The sequence below is a fragment of the Mesoplodon mirus genome (assembly GCF_964341445.2).
Source record: "Mesoplodon mirus genome assembly, chromosome: 17".
Lineage (NCBI taxonomy): Eukaryota > Metazoa > Chordata > Mammalia > Artiodactyla > Ziphiidae > Mesoplodon > Mesoplodon mirus.
This window is the reverse complement of record NC_138993.1, coordinates 49,304,753-49,331,857: the sequence shown is the minus strand read 5'-3', so window position 1 is coordinate 49,331,857 and position 27,105 is coordinate 49,304,753. Positions and strand designations below refer to the sequence as shown.

The 27,105-nt window shown below is 41.1% G+C and overlaps 1 protein-coding gene across 3 annotated transcripts in view; it reads left to right on the top strand.

Moving 5' to 3' along the window:
• The window catches only part of TBC1D4 (TBC1 domain family member 4), a 220,791-nt gene that overhangs the window by 140,695 nt on the left and 52,991 nt on the right, over window positions 1-27,105 (top strand). For all 3 annotated transcript variants that reach the window (XM_082602289.1, XM_082602290.1, XM_082602291.1), the window contains exons 5-8: window positions 7,468-7,600; window positions 14,002-14,093; window positions 14,376-14,486; window positions 18,956-19,075. In XM_082602289.1, coding sequence (XP_082458415.1) covers window positions 7,468-7,600; window positions 14,002-14,093; window positions 14,376-14,486; window positions 18,956-19,075 — 456 coding nt within the window. The remainder of the gene's footprint in view (window positions 1-7,467; window positions 7,601-14,001; window positions 14,094-14,375; window positions 14,487-18,955; window positions 19,076-27,105) is intronic.

The window sequence follows — 27,105 nt, the reverse complement described above, 5'->3', positions numbered from 1 at the left end:
CAGCTGCTCCGCGGCATGTGGGATCTTCCCGGACCAGGGCACGAACCCGTGTCCCCTGCATTGGCAGGCGGACTCTCAACCACTGCACACCAAGGAAGCCCTGAAAAATACTTTCTTTATGGTCGCATTTTAGCCTTCAATTTCTTTCTTTGACATTTAGAAGTCAATTTTACTTTGCAGCACTCCTATCCCTGCCCCCGACCCTTAAATGGGAGCAGTTAGAGTTTAAGGAGAAATATGTAAGGCAAAGTTGGAAATAGATCTGAGTGACTAAAACTATGGTGATGTTTTCCCCTAAAATGTTTTACATACCCTTCCACTTGTGTTATCTCTCCCAACCATTTTAACACACACCTTTAGATATATACATGACCAGTCTTTGAAGCAGAGCATTTCCTCAGACACCAAAGCCTCCCACAGTGATTTTCCCCAGGGAAACACACACCGCTTAGACATATACAGAGTAAGCCGGGCAGCCTTCTCCTCATTTTCTGGAGGCGTGTTGCCTTCCTTCCTGCTAACTCTCGCCTTCCACATTCCCAGTGTGGACACTGGATTGAGGAATAATGAAGAAGTAATGAAGAAATGGGAATGAATTGGTACAAAGACACTTTCTGACTAGGGAATATAGCACTCCATCACTAAGTTTCTTACTCAAGAGAGATCCATTTGAGTTTTGTTCTCACTCTAGATAGTTAGCCGTACCAGTGGAACATCCACATGTTGATATCCAGGTGACCACTGTATTATAGTTTCAGTTCAGGGCTCGGGATAGAAGTTTGAGAGTTGTTATGTAAAGAAGAGTTGAAGGCATGGGGCTGGATGAGCCCCCAGGGGGAAGGAAAAGAGAGAAGGCCAAAGAGAACCAAGGACACAACCCTGGAAAATGCCAACCAAGCAAGAGTTGGGTAGAAAATGAGAATGTCAGGTAATCTTGCCCCTCTCCTCACCCATCCCCTGCCCAGGCCTCTCCTCCTCCTTCGCTCCTCTGGCCCTCCTCCTGTCTAAGGCTGATTCTTCCACCACATTGCAGGTCCTTGCTCTCCGACCTTTGCAAAACCTGTTGTATATCCTGTATTTTATTGTTTTGGCAGTTCCATTTACGCAACTTTCTGATTTAGAAACCATAATGCATTCTCCTGCACCATCGAGATCGACTTGTTCACCAAATCCTATAAGCTCAAAGGTAGAAATGTCCCTTATATCCATCTCTCTTCCTTTTCCTCTCTGTCTGGAATTAAGTCTGGGCATTCATCTCCTTTACTAAGACTATTGCATTAGTGTCCTAAGTAGTCTCCCTGCCACTGGTTTAATCTGTCATCTATCCACTTACTACCTTATGCTATATATATATATTTTCTCACAAAGTTCTCTCACTAGGGGCCAGTTTATGCCTCCTTATTAATGGACAAAATCTGGATTGTCTAGTGTGGCAGAAGGACCTTCCTCATTCTTCTCCAGCGCTCACCAGAAAGCTCTCCCCTTTCATGACTGTGTCCTCACACATGCTATTCCGTGTCCTCAACTGTCTCCAGGCCAGACTGCAGAAGCTGCTGTGAAGACTGGTGTGATGTTGCTTTTATTTGGCTTGCCACTGAAGCAGCAGATGGTTCGTGCACAGGACACATGAGATGAAGGAAATACGTGAGAGGCGGGGCTCACAGAAATGCCTCTGAAGTTCTGAGATCACTGTTGGCTGCATGGAGTGAGGGGTCTGCCAGTCAGGGGAGGCCAGAGCCCGGGCTTGCTGCTTTCATACGGTCAGGTGGGGAATTTGATCGTGCCAGCCTCAAGGGTCCACCTGGCTGCTCTGCAAAGACGTTGTGTGTGTCTCTATCTGTTTTCGTATTCTCTTTCCGGCTGCTTCGTTGGATGGGAAGCAGGCCTGGCTTTGCTTTGCCGTGACTTTAATCCCCTCCCCCTTCTGTGCTACTGTGTATTGTTTAGGATCCTGTTAGGAGATCACCTCCTAGGGAAGCCCTTTCTAACAGCCTTTCTCAGGAATTGAGTCCTTGGGTTGTTTTGTTGTCGGCGCTGTCAGCACATCTTATTCATAGATCTCCAACAGTTCCTGCAAATCCCTTATCTTATTTACTTGTTCACACAACTTTCTACTCCACTGGACTGTGAATCCTACAAGGTTAGGACCGTGCTTATTGTTGTTGAATCCACCAGTAGTTTCTAGGGTAGCAGGGCTTGCTTGTTTAGTGTCTTTTTTTTTTTTTTTTTTTCTTTTCGGTACGCAGGCCTCTCACTATTGTGGCCTCTCCCGTTGCGGAGCACAGGCTCCGGACGCACAGGCTCAGCGGCCATGGCTCACGGGCCCAGCCGCTCCGCAGCATGTGGGATCTTCCCGGACCGCGCACAAACCCGTGTCCCCTGCATCGGCAGGCAGACTCTCAACCACTGCGCCACCAGGGAAGCCCCTGTTTAGTGTATTTTGAGTGATGGAGTGTGTTACTCAGAGCTTCAGGCAGTCATTTTCTAGGTGCTGGTTAATCTCTGATTACTGCATAACCGACACCAAGAGGAAAACTGTAAAACCTTCTGATTTCCAATCTCTTTTCAAAGTTTTGTTTTGTTTGTACTTTTTAGTATTTTCATTTTACCCTCATGCGTGTAGAATGAGTTTTCGAAATGGAGTCAGAGTAGAAAGTCTGGGAACACGCCGCATTTTTCCACCTTAAGAAGCTCTGTGACTAAGGCAACAGACTAGACTGGCTGAGAATGTCTTCATATTACATTGAAGCTGCCTGAGAATCTTATTTTGGCATCATTATTCTTAAGAGTGGGCCTATGCTGGAATCTTTGAAATCCTGTTTACTCTACTTTTATCTGTAAGCACCTTAAATGAATGGTGAGGCATCAGAACTGCAAGATAGAGGAAAAATTAAATGTACATTTCCTGTATAAAGGAGGGTGCCTCAAGCAGCTGATGTTAGAGTAAAACAAACAGTCAAATATTACAGGTCTAAGCAGTATTATGATTGATGTGGCTTGGCCGTTGTGAAAGACAAAATATTGCAAAACCACACATGCTGATTTATCTTCTCTGAGTGCAAAGAATATACAACGAGCATTTTCTGTTGCTTCTTTGTAGCAATTGCTATGAATTGATAAACAGTATAGAATAGAGTTCTGATGGGCCCTGGAGGGTTACACTGCAAGTTTAGATGCTCTGTGCTCCTCCCTCCCTCCCTCCCTTTGTCCCTCCCTCCCTTTCTTCCTTCCCTCCTTTGTAAAATATCCCAAGGCAGGTGGTTTAAACTTGTTTAACCAACCCTTGAGATTTCTGGAACATATCATTTCCGCTTTCTCCAAAAGTGCTTTAAAAGGTGTGAAAAAAAATGGAAGTGACTACTATTCATAGACAAAGTGGAACTCCACAGATCCACAGATGCACACAACAGTATCCAGGGAAAGTATAACCAACAAAACAAATCAAAACAAAAACCCCAAATACCCAGGGTACCGAGACCCAGGATTTGTATGGGGTTAAGAGTGTAGAGTTTTCCAGAGAATTAAACTAGGTAATTTTTTTTAACATCTTTATTGGAGTATAATTGCTTTACAATGGTGTGTTAGTTTCTGCTATACAACAAAGTGAATCAGCTATATGTATACGTATATCCCCACATACCCTCCCTCTTGCATCTCCCTCCCACCCTCCCTATCCCACCCCTCTAGGTGGTCACAAAGCACCGAGCTGATCTCCCTGTGCTATGCAGCTGCTTCCCACTAGCTATCTATTTTACATTTGGTAGTGTATATATGTCCATGCCACTCTCTCACTTCGTCCCAGCTTACCCTTCCCCCCTCCATCCTTACACATTCTGTGATTCTTATTCTAAAACGCCATAAAACACCTAAGTTTGGTATATAAATGTTTATGAGTGTTATCTTCATTATGGATTTTCACCTTAATATCACAAATTGGCTTTCTATGTTCCATCTCATAATTTTCTCTGGAAATTTAATTTTGCCTGATGGTCACACTAAGAATACTTTCTTTTTGGTTCCGTATGATTGATTTATCTTTAACCATTCCTTTACTTTTAACCTTTTAACACCACCTAGGATTTTTTTGTTGTTGCTGTATCTAAACTAAAACAATTAAGTTATTCATAGTATCCTAAATTAACTTTTAGTTGCTCTGATTCCATGTGAGAATTTATAGGCTGTCTGGAAAAAGTGGTAGATTAAAAAAAAGTAAAACATTTAAAATTTTAGAAGTCGAATAAAGTTTTTAGTAATATTTATGGCTAGGAGAAATTGGTAGCCACATTTCAGTCACCATTGAAATGATCTCTTATTTCATCTAGAAACAGATAAGAAAATATGAAAGTTCAATATATCCATTGGGGACCTTTTGCAACACAGTATTACGAAATAGCAAATAATAAACCTACATGAAAGCTAAGTGGATGACTGACCCCTTCAGTGCCTTAAATAAATGAGAAACAAGAAAACAGAAATAAACATCTGCATAAATGGTTGAAATTGCTTTTGAATACATAACAAGGCAAATGAAATGAAAATTCAAAGGCATTTAAACATGTAGTGCTTTTATTTTTATTTTTTTTATTATTATTTTTTTTTGCGGTACGCGGGCCTCTCACTGTTGTGGCCTCTCCTGTTGCGGAGCACAGGCTCGGGACGCGCAGGCTCAGCGGCCATGGCTCACGGGCCTAGCTGCTCCGCGGCATGTGGGATCTTCCCAGACCTGGGCACGAACCCGTGTCCCCTGCATCGGCAGGCAGACTCTCAACCACTGCGCCACCAGGGAAGCCCGTGCTTTTATTTTTAAGAATTAGAAATCTTTGTTTTTAATTATGTTATAAAAGAACAGATTGTGAGTAATTCATTTTTTGTACATGGAATGTTGTGAAATGATTTATAAGCCTTTTAAAAAGATAGTTATATAGTAAAACATAACTGAATGGTGACTGACTGCTTCGTGCTTGAACTCTCCTTTTAGTAATATCACATGAATAAAGTTTCTTTTTATTCCAGGTTCTTCATGCATTCAAATGCAGAAGTAGATTGAATCCTTTAAGTGGTAGCTTTTTCTTAAACCAGGCCATAGGGGAAGGGGATAAAGAGTCTTTTTATTTTTTTAATTTAAAAAAAAATATTTATTTTATTTATTTATTTTTGGCTGCATTGGGTCTTTGTTGCGGTGCGTGGGCTTTCTCTAGTTGCAGTGAGCGGGGGTGACTCTTGGTTGCGGTGCGCAGGCTTCTCATTGCGGTGGCTTCTCTTGTTGCGGAGCAGGGCTCTAGGAGCACGGGCTTCAGTAGTTGTAGCACACGGGCTCAGTAGTCGTGGCTCGTGGGCTCTAGAGTGCAGGCTCAGTAGTTGTGGCACACGGGCTTAGCTGCTCTGTGGCATGTGGGATCATCTGGGAACAGGGCTCGAACCCATGTCCCCTGCATCGGCAGGCAGATTCTTAACCACTGTGCCACCAAGGAAGCCCTAAAGAGTCTTTTTAAAAAATGGTTTATGTGTGTGAGGGTTCTTTTTCCTCCACATCCTCTCCAACACTTGTTATTTCTTGTCTTTTTGGTAATAACCATTCTAACGCGTGTGAGGTGATATCTCCCTGTGGTTTTGCATTTCCCTAATAATTAGTGAATTTGAGCACCTTTTCATGTGCCTGTGGGCCATCTGTGTTGGTGTGAATGTGAATTGGTGCCGCCACTATGGAAAACAGTATGGAGATTCCTCAAGAAATTAAGAATAGAACTACCAGGTGATCCGGCAATTCCACGTCTGGGTATTTATCTAAAGAGAATAAAAACACTAATTTGAAAAGATATGTGCACCCCCATGTTCATTGCAGCATTATTTATAATAGCCAAGATATGGTAACAGCCTAAGTGCCCATCGACAGATTAATGGATAAAGAAGATGTGATATGTATACACACACAGAATGGACTATTTTTCAGCCACAAAAAAGATGAAATCTTGCCATTTATGACAACATGGATGGACCTTGAGGGTATTATGATAACTGAAATAAGTTTGACAGAGAAAGACAAATACAGTATGATTTCACTCATGTGCAGAGTATAAAAAACAAAAACAAACACATAGATGCAGAAAACAGATTGGTGGTTACCAGAGAGGACGGGGGTGGGAGGGAGAGCAAAATGGGTAAAGGGGGTCAATTGTATGGTGACAGATGGAAACAAGAGTTTTGGTGGTGAGCACGCTGTAATGTATACAGAAGTTGAATTAAATGTTGCACCCATGAAACTTATTTAATGTCATAAAACAATGTTACCGCAATAAAAACAGAACAAAACAAAACATGGTTTATGAAGCATGGTAAATGGTTTTGAATATCAGAGCTAGTTTGGATGAGGCCCTGGTGCTTCATAGCTCCCCATGCAGGTTTTAGACTTTGATCTCAATTGTACAGCGGGTGAGAAAGCCACACTTTACACCGATGATTGTGCCACAGAGGAGGAGACCTGGCCTGAAGTCGGCTTGACAATGCCTGGAGGATGAGCTGTTAGTTGACCTCAAAGAAGCAACCAGGAGACCAGAATGCTAGATTCCAACTTCTTGACTGAGTCACTGGAAGAGCAAGGAAGAAACTACCTGGCAGTTCTCAAGCTGCTGGCCTAGTGGTGAGACCCAGCTGTCAGATAGCATGACTGCAGAACTTCTTCGTGTCACAAATCAGAAGCCAAATGATAATAAATAGAAGCCATAGAGAAAAGACCAGTAGCCTTCATAGAATTCCCCCAACATTATTTATTGGGCTCATTTCCCCCTAGAACTTTGGTTAAACACGTGTTCACTTGTCCTTGCACTAAAAATGATCCAAAAGGATAAAGTAACTAAGATACCTATTAACACAAGTGATTTGTTACACCTATTTTGTTGCTCCCTATATATTGCAGACAAAACTTCCAAAGAGATCTTTATCTGATAAACTACTTTAATTAAACAAAGACCTGAGATAACCAACAATGACCTACTGTATAGCACAGGGAACTCTATTCTGTGATACCTATATGAGAAAAGAATCTGATAAAGAATGAATATATGTATATGTATAACTGAATCACTTTGCTGTATACCTGAAACTAACACAACATTGTAAATCAACTATAATCCAATAAAATTAAAAAAAAAAGAAAAAAACAAATACCTGATTGACTGTCACTTAACTGTGACAGCGTAGCACTGAGTGGGATTCAAAAATAGCATTTAAGTAACAGATCAGTATTATGCACATTAAAATGGTCTTATTTCATCCAGTTTTCAATTTTATGTATCATTAATTGAAGGTCTAACTTTGAGACATTATTTTCTCACTACCAGCTCTGTGGTCATCAAAATTCCGTTATTAATATTTAGTCAGCATCAGCAAAGTCTCACATTGCTGTTGGGCTTTTAATGTGTTACCATGAAAGCAAACGTTTATAGACCTGGATTTTGTTTCTTCTTGTAGGTTGATGAGGTAATGCTGACTCTGAAACAGGCTTTCAGCACGGCCGCTGCCCTGCAGAGTGCCAAGACCCAGATTAAGCTGTGTGAGGCCTGCCCTATGCACTCTTTGCATAAGCTCTGTGAAAGGATTGAAGGTACAGTATAAGTTGGCCTTGGCCAAGACGAGTTTGCTTGGCAGAGACAAGTTTGCTTTGGCACTGGGGAAGTGAGAAAGTTGCTACTGTCATTGAATGCTTCTTTGTTTTGAGGTGAACCAAGAGCCCCGAGAATCATTTCTCATGTCCAGTCAAATTTGTGCTGTCAGTCTCTCCTAGGTGCTTGGCTTTTTTTCCTCTTTCTTTTTTATTTTTTACTTTTTTTCCGAAGGCAGACTCAAGGGAGGAACTTGCATTTCCCACAGTTCCTAAGACTCTGCTATGTGCAAAGTGGGAACTGACCAAATATTTGTTTCGTGAATGAAGAGAGGCAAAACCATCCCAGAATATCGACTGTTTAAGTCTTTCTTTTTTTCCTTTCTTACTCGATGATGTGTTCTCTTTTTCCTGAAGGTTTAGAACAAGAATGAAACTTGCTTGGCTTTTCAGGGTTGTTTGAAAATCACACAGGTAATAGACATGATGTCATAAAGCAAGTTTTTAAACAAAATGTGTTTTGAGGAGGGGGAAGAGCATGAGGAAGAGGTGACCCTGACTCAGTTTCCCTCTCTTCTCCTTGTCTCTTACTAATAAAAATGGTTGAAAACTACTGTGCCAGAGAAGACACACAATTTGATAAACACTTGTTAAGCACGTAGCACGTGCCAGGCAGTGTGCTTGGCACTGGGGATGCGGAGATGGTTGAGATGTGGACCTTGCCTTCAGGAAGCTTAGAGTCTACAGTGGGAGACAGGCTTGTGAGCACGTAAATGCGATCAGCACGATAGGTGTTGGAGCCGAAGGGGAGAGTGTGGACTCCAGAACAAAGCAGAGAATGGACTAGCCACTGCAGTGAAAATGGAGATATATCTGTTCAGTAGGCAGGAGAATCATAGGCACATGGGAACATTGATGATGAACAGCCGTATTTATTGAATATCCACTCAGCTGTGTGAACAAGCACTATTTAAATGTAATATTCAAAAATTTAAAATTTATAACTATAATGTTACAGAATGCACCTTATTTTCAAATATACGTGTAAATGTTACAAAAATGGAACATTCTTTGGTGTATGGTAAAGAGAATATTATACATCTGAGGAGGAAAGGCTGAGTGATTCAGGAAATGGTGTTGGATCAATTTGCTATCCAAAGAGACAAAAAGATTCCTTCCACTTATCCTACTCAAAATACATTCTAGGTAGATCAAAGTCCTCAATGCAAACAAACAAAATGCTAAAATCATTCAAAGAAAATAAAAATGTTATTTTGTCCCTAAACAAGAAAGCCTTTATTAAGACACAGAAATGCAGAAACTACCAAAAGAAGACATTGACAGATTTGACTTCATAAAATCTTAATATTTTTACATAACAACAACTGCTTACTTGGAAGTTAAATGATCAGTAACAAATGAGGAGAGAGCAGATTGCTGTTCAGAATTTGTAAAGCCTGTTATTATCTATAAGAAAAAGATAAAACCACCAGTAGGAAATTACACAAGTCATATTAAAAAACACTCCTCTGAAAAAAAAATTATAGTTTTAGAGACCTTTGTAAAGAGAGAGAATACAGGGGCTTCCCTGGTGGCGCAGTGCTTAAGAATCTGCCTGCCAGTGCAGGGGACATGGGTTCGAACCCTGTTCCCAGAAGATCCTACATGCCGTGGAGCAACTAAGCCCGTGTGCCACAACTACTGAGCCTGCGCTCTAGAGCCCACGAGCCACAACTATTGAGCCCACGTACCACAACTACTGAAGCCCGTGTGCCTAGAACCCGTGCTCCGCAACAAGAGAAGCCACCTCAATGAGAGGCCTGCGCACCGCAACGAAGAGTAGCCCACGGTCTCTGCAACTAGAGAAAGCCTGCACGCAGCAACGAAGACCCAGTGCAGCCAAAAATAAATAAATAAAATAAGTTAATTGAAAAAAAGAAAGAATACATATTATACATCCAGAAGTAGTAGAGTCTCTTCCAAGATCATGAAGGGAGTGAAACTTAAGGTTTCCTAGCTTCAAGGTATGCATATATCTGAAGGGAGCAAATGAAGGGTTCATGTGAACTGGAAAAGATTCACACGGGCTTCTTTTCCTAAGGCTTTAGATAACACCTTCTGATATGATTGTTTTACCCTTGCCTTTGACATCGGGCAAAGAGAGCCATAAGGTAGGGCACTGTTCTGATAGTAAGAATGAAAGGAATAGCAATAATGCAGATACTCCCATAAGACTTACTGTGTCTCGGCACTGTTGTGTTTTCCATATATTAGCCCACTTAATCCATACTGAAATCCCACAAGATGGGTAGTGTTTTTTTTTTTTTTTTTTTTCCTTGTTGGGGGGAGAAAGGGGATGGGGAGAGGAAGGGACGATCTCACGTCATTTTTATAATGAATCAGTTGGGCCCGTACTAACAGGAAGACCAGAGTCTGCCCCCCTTGAGCACCTCCCACTGCTGAATTGTGTAATCATCCCGGAAGCCTACTCAATCCATAGGGGGAATCAGCACAGAATCCAAAAACCAGGAGGAGCAAAAGCTGGGAGTAGGAGACAAAGGTCAAAAGCTGGTCTGTGGGTGCGCTTTAATGGGACACAGACAACAGTGACCAGCACAGGTTAAAAAAATCAATGAAATAGTTTTCAACGTTTAGAAATCAGAACTCAGGATTTCTGTCTTCTCTTGAAAAAGCTAACTCTCAAGCCCACATTCCTGCAGAGCTAGGATGCTGACACTGGGTGGGGCTATCCCCAGCTCACCCAGTCTCCACCACCCCCATTGCCCACCACCCTGCAGCTGAGTGTTAATTACCATCCATCGTCATCCTCTGGCTGTTTTCCTTACATGTCACCCATTCTACTCATCTCAAATTACCTGCCTGGCCCTTGCAGGCGTCTACATTAGTAGCCCCAGTCTCATCAGCCTGTTGCTGCCAGTGCTTCTGTCTTTGACACTTGCCAGTAGTTCCCATGGGGCCACACAGAGCCCCTGACATACCCACCCAAAGTTACTTCCCACTCTGATTCCACCGGAAGCCTCCATGCAGACAAGTAGTTTACTCTCGGTTCCTTGAAATGTTTTGCCCCTCCTGCTTCCGAGCCTTTGCTTAGGCATTTCCACTGCATCCATGCTTTCCCTATGTTTCCTTTAGCAACTAAATGTTAGCCTCACTATTAGTTTTCTGTTGCTGCCATAACAATTTACCATACTTAGTGGCTTAAACGACACAAATTTATTCCTTTGTAGTTCTGTAGGTCAGATACCCGACGTGGGTCTCAGAGGGTCTCAAGGTGTCAGCTGGGCTACCTTCCTTGCTGATCCCCATTCTTTTCCTGGCTATCAGCTGAGGACCATTTCTCAGCTTTTAGAGGCCACCCATATCTCCATCTTAAACATGTGGCCTCTCTCACACTCTGGGGATTTTTTTTTTTTTTTTTTCGGCCACTCCCTGCAGCTTTCGGGATCTTAGTTCCCCCACCAAGGGTTGAACCTGGGCCATGGCAGTGAAGACCAGAATCCTAACCACTAGCCACCAGGGAACTCCCTTCGCACTTTGAATCTCTCCTTTTTCTTCTATCTCATCCCTCTGACCCAGCCAGGAAAAGTTCTCTTCTTTTTTTTTTTTCTCTTTTTTTTCTTTTTTGCTTTGTAACAAATTTAATCAGTTATACATATACATATGTTCCCATATCCCCTCCCTTTTGCGTCTCCCTCCCACCCTCCCTATCCCACCCCTCCAGGCGGTCACAAAGCACCGAGCTGATCTCCCTGTGCTATGCGGCTGCTTCCCACTAGCTATCTACCTTACGTTTGGTAGTGTATATATGTCCATGCCCCTCTTTCACTTTGTCACAGCTTACCCTTCCCCCTCCCCATATCCTCAAGTCCATTCTCTAGTAGGTCTGTGTCTTTATTCCTGTCTTACGATGGGTAGTGTTTTGAATCCTCATTTTACTGATGAGGAAACAGGCGCCAAGACACACAGTGGGTAATAACTGCCACATCCTTATCGCTTAGGAGGGGCAGAACCAGGATTTGAACTTGTTCAATCAGTTTCCAAAGCAACTTGATGCTTCTCTCTAAAAGAATATCAGAAAGCCAGGATTTTCAGGACCAAGCTGTCTTGAAGCCTTGGCATCAGTGTTTCCCGAAGAGTTGTTTTCATCTGGGTAAGATAACAGTGTGAATTCTAAACTTGTGTTAGGCTTAAGTACAAAGTATAAAGCTGGAAAAAGGACCACATTCAGATTCAACACAAATTCATAGGAAGAGAAAGTGAGAAAGATATTTAGAGATATTTAGAAGTATCTAGATATTTGTATTTCATATTACTTACTCATGTCATTGACTCACCTGTCAATACCTTTGGCTGCATTAATAAGGAGTTCTTTCTCTACTGAAAAAAAAGAAAGGGAAAAGATACGTAGGCTGATATTGAGTCCTAATCATCTATCCCTATGTCAAGGGAGCCTTGTCATTTAGACCAGGAAGAAAAGCACCAGCCATGTTGGGGGACCAAAGTGAATCCAGGAGACAGTGTCTAAGGGGACCATCTCTCAAGGACCAGTCCTCAGAATGTGAAACTAAAGTGATGTTGAGCGCTGTAGAGGTGGAGCAATTACCCTCAGTCTGGTTTTCCTACAATAACGTGCATGAGGGCTAAATAGTATACGTACCTCTCAGGATGGGTTAATTCACTCACCAGTGACTCTAAACTGGGGGTGAGAAGAAAGTCAAATCAGATTCAAGGCGGAGTAGGGGGCATGCATAATTTGCAGATAAGCTGTTTGCAATTCCTTCCCTGAAATAAAGGACTAAAGAAACTTCCTGGGCCATAGATTTAGTTACCTACTTAAAATAAGTACCCTCTTTACTTCTCTTTTTATTTTTTTATTTTTATTTTTAAATTTTTTTTCTTTTTGTGGTATGCGGGCCTCTCACTGCTGTGGCCTCTCCCGTTGCGGAGCGCAGGCTCTGGACGCGCAGGCTCAGCGGCCATGGCTCACGGGTCCAGCTGCTCCGTGGCATGTGGGATCCTCCCGGACCGGGGCACGAACCCGTGTCCCCTGCATCGGCAGGCGGACTGTCAACCGCTGCGCCGCCAGGGAAGCCCTACTCCTCTTTTTAATCTTTTATCCTCCTACACATGCTAATAACATGCTGGAATATTAAACAACATAAAACAAAACAAAAACAATCATGTGAATCAGTTTCTTAATATATTGCCTAAGGAGCCTCTTAAGGAGGCTTTGCCAGCAAATAATAAATTGTGGTAGTGAGTGGCATCACACCATCAAAATGAATTTTAGTGTTTCTGTATGTGGTCACAGAGATGTTCACAGCATTTTATTGTACATTGCGCAAAGAAAGGTAGAGCTGAGAAGTTTTCAGAAGTTTTTCTTCTTTCTGCACAGTGGTTTAAAACAGGTCCAGTGGTGGCACTCTACATGTTCTAACCATCATGAAATGAATTCTCGTTCTTTTAAAACAATGCATATTTTGAGGTGAATCTCTCCTAGGGATTTTAAAGTGCAGTCTACCTATAACAGTCATTAAATATTATACGTGGCTAGATATCCTCTTTCTAATCGAAGTACGGTAACAATAGTATAAGTGGTCCCTAACTATGTAAAGGAGATCTGTTCCTTAAAAATGGATGGTCCGGTGAATCATTGTAAATATGAATTACATTTCCCTTTTAAAAAAATTTATAAGAACAAAAATGTTTTCATGGAAAAAATTTTTGCCCAAGGACTTAATATAAATTATATGCAGAAGTTCACTAGATGTATAAATAATATGGTATAAAGAGGTAAACAATTTCTTGGGAAAATAGTAACACTAAAAAATGTCACTAAAAACTAATGAAGTTTTATCACCAAGACGTGTATAAGGGGGAGAGCTTCCTGTGTAAGCTCTAGCTCTACTTTTTAATATTAGTAGCTATTCTTTCTTTTTTAAATGTCAAGTTTTAAGCTTAGAGATTTTGGCCAAGGCTAGTATTCACCTATGAGTTTCTAGGGTGGCTAAATTTGTTAGTATATTCAATGGTATCTGGTTATGCTGTTGATTTGGTATCCTGTAGACATTTTTTGTTAATAAGTCTGACTTCAAGATCACTGACAAGGGCCATTGATTTTGGTGAGGAGGTTTTGCATTTTGCTTTAATCATTTTATTGCAGTGTTCCAAGGTCTATCGTAGGCAGGAACACATCTCCTTGAAAAGATTTAACTTCAGAGCCTGCTGGTGAAGGGACAAGCTGCAGCGCATTTTATATATACATATATATATATACACACACATACACACACACACACATATATATATATATATATATACATACACATTTTGATCTCTGTGGCTAGAATCTGTTTAACACCAATCCCCATCATTTCCCTTAGGTCTCTACCCTCCAAGAGCCAAGCTGGTAATACAGAGGCATCTCTCGTCCCTGACAGATAATGAGCAAGCTGACATCTTTGAACGAGTTCAGGTAACATTATTTATAGTCCTCACAAGTCAGGTATAAGGAATGAGAATTGGACCCTGTTTCTGTGAGTTGCTTTTTCCATTTCTCTATCTGACGTTAAAGATAGATATACTACTGTACTTTTGAATAGTTACTACAATGCCACTGTTACTTTTGTTTCTAAGAGCAGCTAAATGCTTAGCTTTACTTACGTTTGTCTGCCAGACAGATAAAACGAAATGAGGATAAAGTAAAACAATAAAAGCTGTGCTGCCATAATGTGCTCTCCGTCTGTCTGTTCAACAGAAAATGAAGGCAGTCAATGACCAGGAGGAAAACGAACTTGTGATTTTACATCTGAGGCAGCTGTGCGAAGCCAAGCAGAGGACACACATACATATTGGGGAAGGCCCATCGGTGAGAAGTTTTCTAGTTGACCTATTTTTGTTTTTTTCATATATTCAGTCAAAATATCACAGAAGATGTAAAAGGAGTTTCTTTCCTTTGTCCTCTCATCTTTAGGGCTAAGCCCTAATAGTCTTTTCTTCCCCCCAGCATTTTAGAAGTTTTATAGGAAATTGTAGCAAACATTGGCACATTGAGATAAAATAGTAATGATTTTAAAATGTAAAAAAATTGTGAGTTTTGGTAGAAAACCAGTAATAATAAATGCTCATGATTTAGAATGAACATACATTTTTAGTAATATTAATCCATTATTTTATTTCAAATTCATATGAACATCTTATTTCATTAAAAACTTACATAGCCTTGAGTGGTAAAGAGCAAACATGCAAAGAATCAGTAATGTCATGGAAACGGCTACCCTGGCTGCAAACTAAAGGATGATATTTTTGTGCACTTGGTTTAGAATGTGTTCCCAGCTGCATGTAGGTAAAGCAAGACCACTGGCAACAACATCTAAAGAAATCATGATATATTTACCTCTTGATAACACTAATTCAGGTTATGTCTTAATCGCACTCTATTCAGAACAAACCACATATTGTGTGATAAGTGATTCCTTAATTATTTATTGTACAAGCACTTCTAGAGGACCTTCTGTGAATCAAGCTATGTGATAATGGTGACAAAAAAGACATGAATAATGATGTAGCCTATAGAGAAGAGCTCAAATAATCCAAAAGGGAATGCAAACATAAATAGATACATATAATAGAGGCAACAAGATGGCTTTTTAAAATTCCTATTAGTTTTATTTTATTTTATGTTTTTATATCTTTATTGGAGTATAATTGCTTTACAATGGTGTGTTAGTTTCTGCTTTATAATAAAGTAAATCAGCTATACATATACACATATCCCCATATCTCTTCCCTCTTGCGTCTCCCTCCCTCCCACCCTCCCTATCCCACCCCTTTAGGTGGTCACAAAGCACCGAGCTGATCTCCCTGTGCTATGAGGCTGCTTCCCACTAGCTATCGATTTTACATTTGGTAGTGTATATATGTCCATGCCACTCTCTCCCTTCGCCCCAGCTTACCCTTCCCCCTCCCCGTGTCCTCAAGTCCATTCTCTACATCTGTGTCTTTATTCCTGTCCTGCCCCAGGTTCTTCAGAACCATTTTTTTTTAGAGTCCATATATATGTGTTAGCATACGGTATTTGTTTTTCTCTTTCTGACTTACTTCACTCTGTATGACAGACTCTAGGTCCATCCACCTCACTACAAATAACTCAATTTCATTTCTTGTTATGGCTGAGAAATATTCCATTGTACATGTGTGCCACATCTTCTTTATCCATTCATCTGTCGATGGACACTTAGGTTGCTTCCATGTCCTGGCTATTGTAAATAGACCTGCAATGAACATTGTGGTACATGACTCTTTTTTTTTTTTTTTTTTTTTTGCGGTATGCGGGCCTCTCACTGCTGTGGCCTCCCCCGTTGCGGAGCACAGGCTCCGGACGCGCAGGCCCAGCGGCCATGGCTCACGGGCCCAGCCGCTCCGCGGCATATGGGATCCTCCCAGACCGGGGCACGAACCCGTATCCCCTGCATCGGCAGGCGGACTCTCAACCACTGTGCCACCAGGGAGGCCCTACATGACTCTTTTTGAATTATGGTTGTCTCCAGGTATATGCCCAGTAGTGGGATTGCTGGGTTGTATGGTAGTTCTATTTTTAGTTTTTTAAGAAACCTCCATACTGTTCTCCATAGTGGGTGTATCAGTTTACATTCCCAAGGAATTGTGTTTTAAGAGAGGAACATTAAGCGCGAAGTTAAGTAGTAACTTTGTAACCATGAGTGAACATACTGCATGGAGGCCCTCCAAGGACATACTGGTTTTTTTTAGGGTTTGCATGGGAATTATGGGGAAATAAGCCTGGAAGGCTAGGCAGCAGTGGGATGATGAATAGCCTTAAATGCTAGATCAGACTTTGTCACTAAAGGACTTCAGGTTAGAGCATGAGAGGATCAGATGTGTGGCTGGTTGGGTAAGGGGGTTGACAGTGTTAGGACTGAAGTCACATTCTCAAATTAGGAGACCTTGGTAATAGAATCCGTGAGAAGTGATTCATTTATCAAGTGCATACTATGTACTAGGCAACAGAGATGAATAATGACAGCTCTAACTGTAAGAAGAAAACAACATGCAATCAAGTGAATTAAAATATGGGAATACGGTGTGATTGGCACAGAGATATAAGTATGTACCAGACAAGAGATAACACTGGGACATAAATAGATTGAATGATTCTGTCTTGAAAAATGTATTCTGTCTCAGAGAGGGGGTAAACTGGAGCCCTGGAGATGTGAGGGGGGGACTGAGTCAAGAGCAATTTGGGAGGCATGATCCTTAGGACTTAGTGACTGATTGGATAGATATGTTTAGGAAGAGAGAGGGGCTTGCTGGGAGAGACTTCAAGGTTTCAGATTTGGAGGAATTAGATGTAATAGCTAGGAAATACAGAAAGAAGGCAAGAGCGGGGCGAAAGATGGAAATAAGAAATAAGAATTCCATTTTGGAAGTGTGAGATTTAATTAGAAGAATGGATTTGGTGCTCATAGAATTTGAGCTGACATTATAAATGTGAAAGACTATGAGCTTTGTCACAGATTTGAAGTCGAAGGAGGGTGTTCTGAGGAGCACCCACATTTCAGGCAATGAGTGAATTAAAATGGAGCCAGTGATAAAGACTGAAAGGGAATAATGAGGTAGAAAGATTTATTATGGTGAATGACCAAGGTAGGAGAAGAGTTCAAGCAAGAAGATCAACAATGTCCAATGACATAGGAAGGTCAAGAAACATAAAGACTAAAATCTGTTCATGGCTTTGATTAAATCAGTCATTGGTGGTGATAGTCTTGTTGACCAGAGGCTGAAGGCAGTAGGTGAGGAGTGGTATGCATTTTCTATATGACGGAGGGCGGTCAAGATCACAGAGGAGATTTTAACAAATTGTGTATGTTTTCCTGTCAGTATACTTAAGTTCCTCCCTGCCTCTCTCTCTTTCCCTCCCTTGCTCCCTCTTTTCCTTTCTTCCTTCCGTTTATTCACCTGGTATTCACTGAGTAGCTGCTGTGTCAGGCACTGTGCTAAGTGCCAATACGATTTCCCTATTTTCGTTGTGTCATTCATCTCAAAGCCTTAGAATGATGAGTCAACCCAGTCCTTATACACAGCCCGAACCCATTCCAGCCCACGTCTCTATCTATTGTTTTCTTTCCTTTTTGATTGTGATCATGTTTCTTTTATCAGTAACTCCTTAGATGACCACGTGGAGCCAGCTCCAGTATGGACCTCTATTGCCTCCTGCGTAGACTGTCCTGAAGCCTTCAATCTGATCTTCCAGTCTCTGATTTCCCAGTCCTTTAGGTGATTTTTGAACAGTCCTTTCACATAAATATTCCCAAAACATTACTTTCACAGTGATGCCCCTCTGCTTGTAAATTGCAATCAGTGATTCTTCCTAAGTATCCAGCACTTAAGACCATTCAAGGTTTTATCTCCAGCTTCACTTTCCCACTTTCCACTACTTCCCTCTGTTTTAGTCAAACACCTGTACTGACACCCTGTCCCGTGCGCATCCCAGCCTTTATGATTTTGCCAGCACCATCCCCAGTGTTGGGAAAGTCTTCACCTCCTTTTTTCTGCCTGTCTGAATCCCATGTATCCTTTTCTTTGTGACCATTGAGACCCATACCTCATGGTTCCATATTTGATACTTATGCGTTGCTTTGTGTCACTGCTACGAGAACGTATTTCCTCCCCAAGCAAAGGATGAGTTTTCTCTCTTGAAAGCTTCCTGGCACTAAGAACCATGTAATATACATAGTAGCTTTTTATCTCTATATAAGATAAAATATTTAGAGAACCTCATGTAGTGGACACATTGTAGATTCTCATACAGTTCAGTACTATCATTGAATACTTGTCGATTGAAAAGATAAACGACCCACTCACAAATGAAAATGGAATTATAACAAAGGCATTAGCAGAATCCAGCTTTACTGGAAGATGCTCTGTTCTTTGAAACCAATTTTTTGTGTTTTCCTTGGTAATTTGGATATAAAGTATGTAACTTGGAAAGGGATGGTTATAGTTGTTAATCAAAATAACAGCAGTAACAATGGACATCTCAAGTTTAGTTTCTGTTAAATGCAGCAGGAATATATTAGCAGAAAGGAAAGACATAAAGGAAAGATCTTATTTCTGTCTTTTTTATTACTTACAATATTAAAAATTAATCTCTTTTGCTTATAATCTGTGTGTTCACGATGTGGAACCTAAATTATTACTTCTTAATAGAGCTACAGAAGGATTCTTATGCTTTTTAATGGCTTAGCCGTAAGCCTGTCTTTAAAGCTTCATTTAACCTTGAATATTTCCAACCTAAAATGTATGTTTTTTTTCCCATAGACTATTTCAAATAGTACAATCCCAGAAAATGCGACGAGCAGTGGAAGGTTCAAACTTGACATTCTGAAAAATAAAGCTAAGAGATCCTTAACGAGCTCCCTGGAAAATATCTTCTCAAGGGTAAGATTAAACTGAGGCTCTTTAAGGTATTATGTCTGTGTTTTCTAACTGCTTCATTCTCAACTGGCTCACCGAACATTTCCTTTAAAAAAAAATTAAGATAACTTTAAGTTAGTTAACAGTTATTTAAAATAATCTCTCAAAAAATGTCTCATTTTCAGATCTAGATTTATTCTGGTGCCTCTGATATCTGAATTTGAGCAGTTGAGATATACGTATAGAAAAGGGGAAATAATAGAATATTGATGGCCAGTCCTTTAAGAACTTTTTATCATTTGCCACATAAAGGTATAAAGAAACCCTTCCTTCACTTATTCCTAGGAGCTGATAGGGAATGCTGAAAATAGTTAGGTATAAGTTAACAGAAATGCGTGTATTCCATTCAGTGAATTTGTATATTCTGTTTAAAAATAAGCAAAATTATTTCTCTTCCTCTTCATTTTCCTCTTCGTGAGCTATTCACTCCTAACGCTATTAGACGAGACACAGTGATGTAGATGTCTTGGGTCTGTAAGGCAGGGAAGCCACAGTGGCTCAGCACAGGTGGACAGAGCCTGTATGGGTGCTCTGTATGGGGGTGACCCAGTACAGCATGTGGACACCAGAGTGCGGTGAGGAGGGTGTCCGCCTACGGGGGCAACCTGTTTTCTGGAAGTGGAGTGAGAGCCGGTGAAGAAGACATCCTGCAGATGGATGGCTCAGAGCCAGAGTGGAGGGGAGAAAGCATTCAAGGTGCCCAATACAAGGATGGCACCCATGGGTGGGGAGGCTGGGGCCTGAATGGGGTGAGAAGAGTGTGAGGTGTCAATTGTGGAGGTGGGTTACACACAGGGAACTGTCAAATATGTAAATGTTTAAGGATAGTGGGATTCTGGGAGAAGGGAATTACAAATATGAAAGGGGAGGAAATTAGAATGAGTTCTGTGTTGTTGGATTCAACTCAGAGGTAGCAGTATGGAATCTTGGTTTTCTATTTTGAGCAATAGAATTACATATATTATGTTCTATGTAATGTATATGTATTAATATATACGTGTGTCAGTAAATGTGTACCTACGGTCCCTGACTTTGTCCACTGATAGGAACTGGGAACACCTTTTCTATACATGCCAGATAATAAATTAAGCCTGGTTGGATGACCCAGATTTTAGGTCTGGCACTCAGATTTTTTTTTTTTTTTTTTTGTGGTATGCGGGCCTCTCACTGTTGTGGCCTCTCCCGTTGCGGAGCACAGGCTCCGGACGCGCAGGCTCAGCGGCCATGGCTCACGGGCCTAGCCGCTCCGCGGCATGTGGGATCTTCCCGGACCGGGACACGAACCCGTGTCCCCTGCATCGGCAGGCGGACTCTCAACTACTGCGCCACCAGGGAAGCTCTGGCACTCAGATTTTGGTTTCTATATATCATTCTTTAAGAAGGAACCATGATCCTGGGAGAAATGGCTAGTTCCAGGACTACAGGGAAAGTACAAGGTAAGTCCAGAGCATCGTGGTGTTCTAGGTATAAGGAAGTACTCAAAGAAAGGTAACAGGATGTCACAAAGACATAAAAACCTTGAAGGGCTTCCACTGGTGACATCTGAGACAATGAGTATCAAAATAAATGATAGCAACAGATAGTGACTTCTTGTATAAGATAGGAAACTATAAGTCTATTCTGATAGGAAAAATAAATTAATACATTGGAAATTTGATCATGATCAGGATATTTACTGGGTAGAATTAATACCTATTAATTAAAAAGGAGAAAATAGTAACTTTACAATGGAAAAAGCTGGCAGGCACCACCTTAATCAAATGATCAAATTAAACATCTTCAGCAATGGGACAACTTGAAATCCTGTGCCACTGATACAAAGAACACAGTGGCAGTTCTGTGGTATTCCTGCCAAAGGGGCAGTACCTGAATCTAATCTTGAGCAAACGTCAACAAACCCACGTTGAGATACAGTCTACAAAATAACTACCTGTTATCATCTTCAAAAGAGTTAAAAGCAAGAAAGTCAAGTGCAGTAGTACATTGGGACACAGTGACTTGTGATGTCTGGTGTTCTTATTTTTATTTCTTTGCTAGAACTCAAAATACTTTTATGGGTAATTTCTGTTGATGATTGAAATTCTTGTAATTCTAACAAAAGCCTTGCAGCAAGCATGGTCATCTGACAATGCTATTATTTTATTAGCAGAAAACAGAATTTAGGAAAAGAGCCTCTAGAAGATTTGTTGGAGTGTGTTAATGCAACTTTTCATAAACTTTTCCTACCTCCTCATCTTCAAAATTTATAAATCAGTTATGTTCTTTCTTTCTCTCTCATTCCTTCCCTCCCTCCTTTTCTCCCTCTCTCCTATGGTGTTCAGTGAGAATTTTAGTAGAAAGATCGTTTACGTAGGTGGTCAGAGGATCCGATTTCCAGATCTGGTCCTAGCAGTTTTTTTTTTTGCGGTATGCAGGCCTCTCACTGTTGTGGCCTCTCCCGTTGCGGAGCACAGGCTCCAGACGTGCAGGCTCAGCGGCCATGGCTCACGGGCCCAGCCGCTCCGCGGGATGTGAGATCCTCCCGGACCGGGGCACGAACCTGTGTCCCCTGCGTTGGCAGGCGGACTCTCAACCACTGCGCCACCAGGGAAGCCCCAGCCTAGCAGGTTTTATATTTATGCTCTTGGACAAATTATTTACCTTTTCTAAGCCATTGTTTCCCCACTTGTGAAACGAGCATACTCATACCTGCTTAGGTCATATTACCGTGAGGGTGAAATGTCAGTATGTTAGGAAAATATCACACTGTAGATATGAGCTGGTACATACAGCAGTGGTAAGCTCTGAAACCTCTGTCATTTATAAAAGGACACAAGGGTGTTTAGAGTGTGACGCTCTTTATCCCACTGAGTATCTTGGCATTCTGCACAGTACTTGCACGGCTGACTTTGAAGTACTGCTTACATAGCTTTGTATGGCTGTAATGACTTTTCAGCAAGGGCACTGCCAATCTGTTTTGGTCAAGGTGGATACTGTAGCTTTTGTGTCCCAAAATGCTCTCAAGTACCATAAATTATGTGACCTTACAAGGTCTTACTTGCACCATATGCAACAGAATGGACTTCTTGAGAAGGTTGGCAGCTACCCATGTTGTATCAAAGGTTACATAGTAAAGGGTTTTTGCGTACTTCTGAAACTTGTCAGTTTATTTTTTTCTCTCTGAGTGACATAGGAGAAAATTGACACTCCAGTCATAGTTTGGCTCATAACTGCTGCTATTTTTAAAAGTCAGAATATTTTATTTAACTAACTATAGTTGTTTATGAAATAGGATACATTTTTAAAATGCTTTAAAGCTCAGCTCATTAGCAATTAAAAAGTGGGTCCAGGGCTTCCCTGGTGGCGCAGTGGTTGAGAGTCCGCCTGCCGATGCAGGGGACACGGGTTTGTGCCCCGGTCTGGGAGGATCCCACATGCTGTGGAGCGGCTGGGCCCGTGAGCCACGGCCGCTGAGCCTGCGCGTCCGGAGCCTGTGCTCCGCAATGGGAGAGGCCACAGCAGTGAGAGGCCCACGTATTGCAAAAAAAAAAAAAAAAAAGTGGGTCCAAGACAAAAGGCTTGACACATGCGTTACCAAATCATAACATAGTTAAACTGAAAAAGCTATCTGCTCAAAGGTGAAAAGACAGAGTCTTGTATTCTGGTTGTTGCTTTTTCTTTTTTTTTTTTTTTAATTAATTAATTTATTTATTTTGGCTGCGTTAGGTCTTCGTTGCTGTGCGCAGGCTTTCTCCAGTTGCGGTGAGCGGGGGCTACTCTTTGTTACCGTGTGCAGGCTTCTCATTGCGGAGCATGGGCTCTAGGCGTGCAGGCTTCAGTAGACATGGCTCTTAGGCTCAGTAGTTGTGGCGCACGGGCTTAGTTGCTCTACAGCATGTGGGATCTTCCCAGACCAGGGCTCGAACTCGTGTCCCCTGCATTTGCAGGTGGATTCTTAACCACTGCACCACCAGGGAAGTCCCTGTTGCTTTTTCTTAAATTGAAGCTTTCTAAAAGAGGAACATTTCCAAATATATTTATTAATATATGTTTACAGTTCTAAAAGAGAAATATTCACTAATATAAAGTGTAAGTTGTTGGAAAACAGTCCTCAAGGGATTTCCCTGGTGGTGCAGTGATTAAGAATCCACCTGCAGGGGCTTCCCTGGTGGCGCAGTGGTTGAGAGTCCGCCTGCCGATGCAGGGGACACGGGTTCGTGCCCCGATCCCGGAAGATCCCACATGCCGCGGAGCGGCTGGGCCCGCGAGCCATGGCCGCGGAGCCTGTGTGTCCGGAGCCTGTGCTCCGCAACGGGAGAGGCCACAGCAGTGAGAGGCCCGCGTACAGCAAAAAAAAAAAAAAAAAAAAAAAAAAAAAGAATCCACCTGCCAATGCAGGAGACGTGGGTTCGAGCCCTGGTCCTGGAAGATGCCACATGCTGTGGAGCAACTAAGCCTGTGCACCACAACTACTGAGCCTGCGCTCTAGAGCCCTCGAGCCACAACTACTGAAGCCCGCGCACCTAGAGCCCATGCTCCGCAACGAGAAACCACCACAGTGAGAAGCCCGCACACCCCAATGAAGAGTAGCCCCCGCTCACCACAGCTAGAGAAAGCCCATGCACAGCCACGAAGACCCAACACAGCCAAAAATAAATAAATTTATTAAAAAAAAAAGTGAGTCCTCATTTCACTTTCTCTTCAGAGTAATAGCCATTGTCCTCACTTGTTGAAAGGTGTGAATTAATGATTTTGGTAGAGTATAATTTTAAAGTAAGTTTATTTTTCTTTGTGTGTAAGAAAAACTCATGGATAAAACACTCCTATGAGTAATATGTGTCATTTAAGTGTTTTTCTAATGATGGAAGTTGTTTGATATCCGTCTGACTACTTTCTCTATTGTGACCAAATAACCTGTTTGAGATAACTAGGCAGGCTGGCATGTAAGTAGCAGCTAAAAAATAGCAGAAAGCAACATGACCCATTTTTCTTTTCCACACACACGAACCCAATAATTTATCAGCTAAAAGTATAGTTTATTACTGGAAGTAGGTCATGTTATAATATAGAACTGAAGAACTGGAAGAGCCTTCATCAAGTTCTGGGACATTTGCAAAATAACCCTTAACCAATGTAGGTTAATTGGTTTTATTTGTAATTCTACTTTTCACAAAGCTCTATCTTCAGGAGGTAGTACTGAGTCAGAGCTCAAGAACCTCCCTGAATTCAAATTGCTGCTCTGTCCTTTAACTGTGTAAACATTGGCAATCTAATCTGTAAGAACTTCAGTCTCCTTATCTGTGAAGTTGAGCCAAAAAACTATACCTACTTCATTAGAATTGTTGTGGGAATGAAGCAGGTAATGCATGGTAAAATATTTAACATAGTACATGGCGCGTGGTAAGCATTCAGTAATACAGATGCAGCTGTCTGTTTTATGACTGATATCGTTGTGATTTAGGGAGCCACCAGAAATAGAAAATTATAATTGATATACATAGATAAGAATAAATATGGCTTCTGTGAAACAAGGTAGGATACCGTAAATATAAGAGTCCATGGAGAACAGGAAAGAACTCTTACAACTTTCTGATGGTGAACATAAAAAGAAAAATTCAGTAGAAGGCTAGGAAACTAGTGTTGAAAAAAAACTTCCGGAAAGTAAAGCAAAATGACAAAGAAATAGAAAATAAGAGAACGAGGTTAAAAGTTATCAGGAGATCCAAAAGCCAAATGGTAGGCGTTCCAGAAAGAAAATGCATGCAGACATTTTCAAAGAAATCATTTAAAAGTTTTCTTAGAGCTGATGGACATGTTTCAAAATGTAATGGGCTCAGAAGATGCACAATAGAAAGACTGAAGACAGCCATGCCAAGGCACTTCATTGGGAAATTTCAGAATGCCCCAGGGAAACTTAGATTCTGCTCCAGAGAGAAATAGCAGGGCACACATACAGCTGAAGAATCGCAATGACATTAGATTTCTGTGCCAAAAGACAGTTGAGCAATGTTTACATATTCTGAAGGCACGTTTCCAGGCAGAATTGTATATTCAGCCTAACTATTAATAAAATATAAGCATAGAACAAAGACACTTACAGACATGTAAATTAAAAAATAATTTACTTCCCAGTCTCCTGTTCTCAGAAAGCACCTGGAGTATATGTTCCACCAAAATGAGGAAGTAAACTAAAAAAGAGGAAGACATGGGCTCAAGGAAGCAGAAATTCCAACATAGAATAGCATCAAAGGAAATTTCTAGGTTGATGGTGAAGGATAATACTGGAAACATCTATTCAGCAAACCTAAATTGCTACCAGTCCAGACTGGGGCAGGAAGACAGAGATCTCCAAAATGGGTAGCTCAAAGAAAAAAATATGTAATTAATGGATTATGTAATGTTTGACCATATTGAGATTTGTTGGTAATAGATTAATGATAAATAAATTAGTAGTAATAAACTGGTGATTACTGAGGTAGTTGTTAACTCCATGAAGAACAAAAGTGTGCAAGATGTGAGTTGTATTAGTAGTAAAATATGTAGCTCAGGTGCAAACAGTATTTACAAGGTCGTAAAAATCTAAGCACAAAATATTGGTTTAACTGACACGTGATATAACTCTACTGAGAGAAGAGGGGAAGAGAGAAGTGTGTATGGGGATGGGTAATGAAGTAAGAATCCTAAAGTCTCATCTTCCAGAGTAGGAAGTCAATGGATAGTGCCTAAAATGGAAAGATTAAGGAATAGGAATGTAAGCTGAATAACAGAAGCATTGATATAAGTAATTTCAAGTGTTTGCTTTTGGGGAATGGGATTCAGCATGTGAAGGAGGGGGCTGGTGATTGCCACTTAACATAAGTTTGGTAGCACAGTTTGACTTTTGAAACTTTGTGTAGGTATAACTTTGATTAAAAATTAAAATGAAACTTAACCCCCCCCCCCAGTTAAACCCAAGAAATGTTGGGAGACACACTTTAGAATTGTAAAGTGCTATAAAAACGTTGTGCGTTTTTTCCTTGTGGAGAGTCACTGTCACACTGACTTGACGTATTTCTAGTTATTCTTTTTAGAACTTTCCCATGTGTTTTATTTTTTATTATTATTATTTTTTTACCTCTGAGAAGACTTTATTGTTACCGAAGAGTAGGTAAAAGAATGTATCTATTCTTTTTTTTTTTTTTTTTTTTCAGTGGTTAGAATTCTATAATGTACTCTGTGGAGCTATAAGACCCCAGATGATCTGGCCTCCTTTTTTTTTTTTTTTTTTTAACAACTTTATTGGAGTATAATTGCTTCACAATGGTGTGTTAGTTTCTGCTTTATAACAAAGTGAATCAGTTATACATATACATCTGTTCCCATATCCCTTCCCTCTTGCGTCTCCCTCCCTCCCACCCTCCCTATCCCACCCCTCCAGGTGGTCACAAAGCACCGAGCTGATCTCCCTGTGCTATGTGGCTGCTTCCCACTAGCTATCTACCTTACTTTTGTGTTTTAGAGTTATAGAGAACATCTTAGTCTGTATTTTGTCTCTTAAGACCTTCTATGTGCTGTGGTTCCTAACCAGCCTTTCCATCTTCTTTCCTTCAATACTTGGCTTCAGTCTCTTCCTACATGAAGTGTAGAGAGAAATAGATGAGATGATCCCTTTGGTTCTTTTCTTAGATCATCACCAAAGAACTGTGTGAAAAGAAACTTGAGAACCAATTCACCAGTGTTGAAGCAGACTTTCATCTAGTGTTCTAGAGAGACTTTACTGAAGTAGTTTTGCATTATGGAATAATGAATGAAGCTAAATCCATACATTTTAGGGTGCAGTTTTCTTTTTGTAACCTGTGTTTATTATAATCCTATAATGTAAGTTATGATCTAGGTTGTAGGGAGGTTGTATGTATTAAACCATTTTCTTTTGTAACTGTTGTGGTTTGTTGTGCTGTACTTTCCACATGGGTGTTGATCTGTTTGTGACACCAAGTTCATGGGACTCTCGCTGATGTTATGGGTGCAGAATGTTG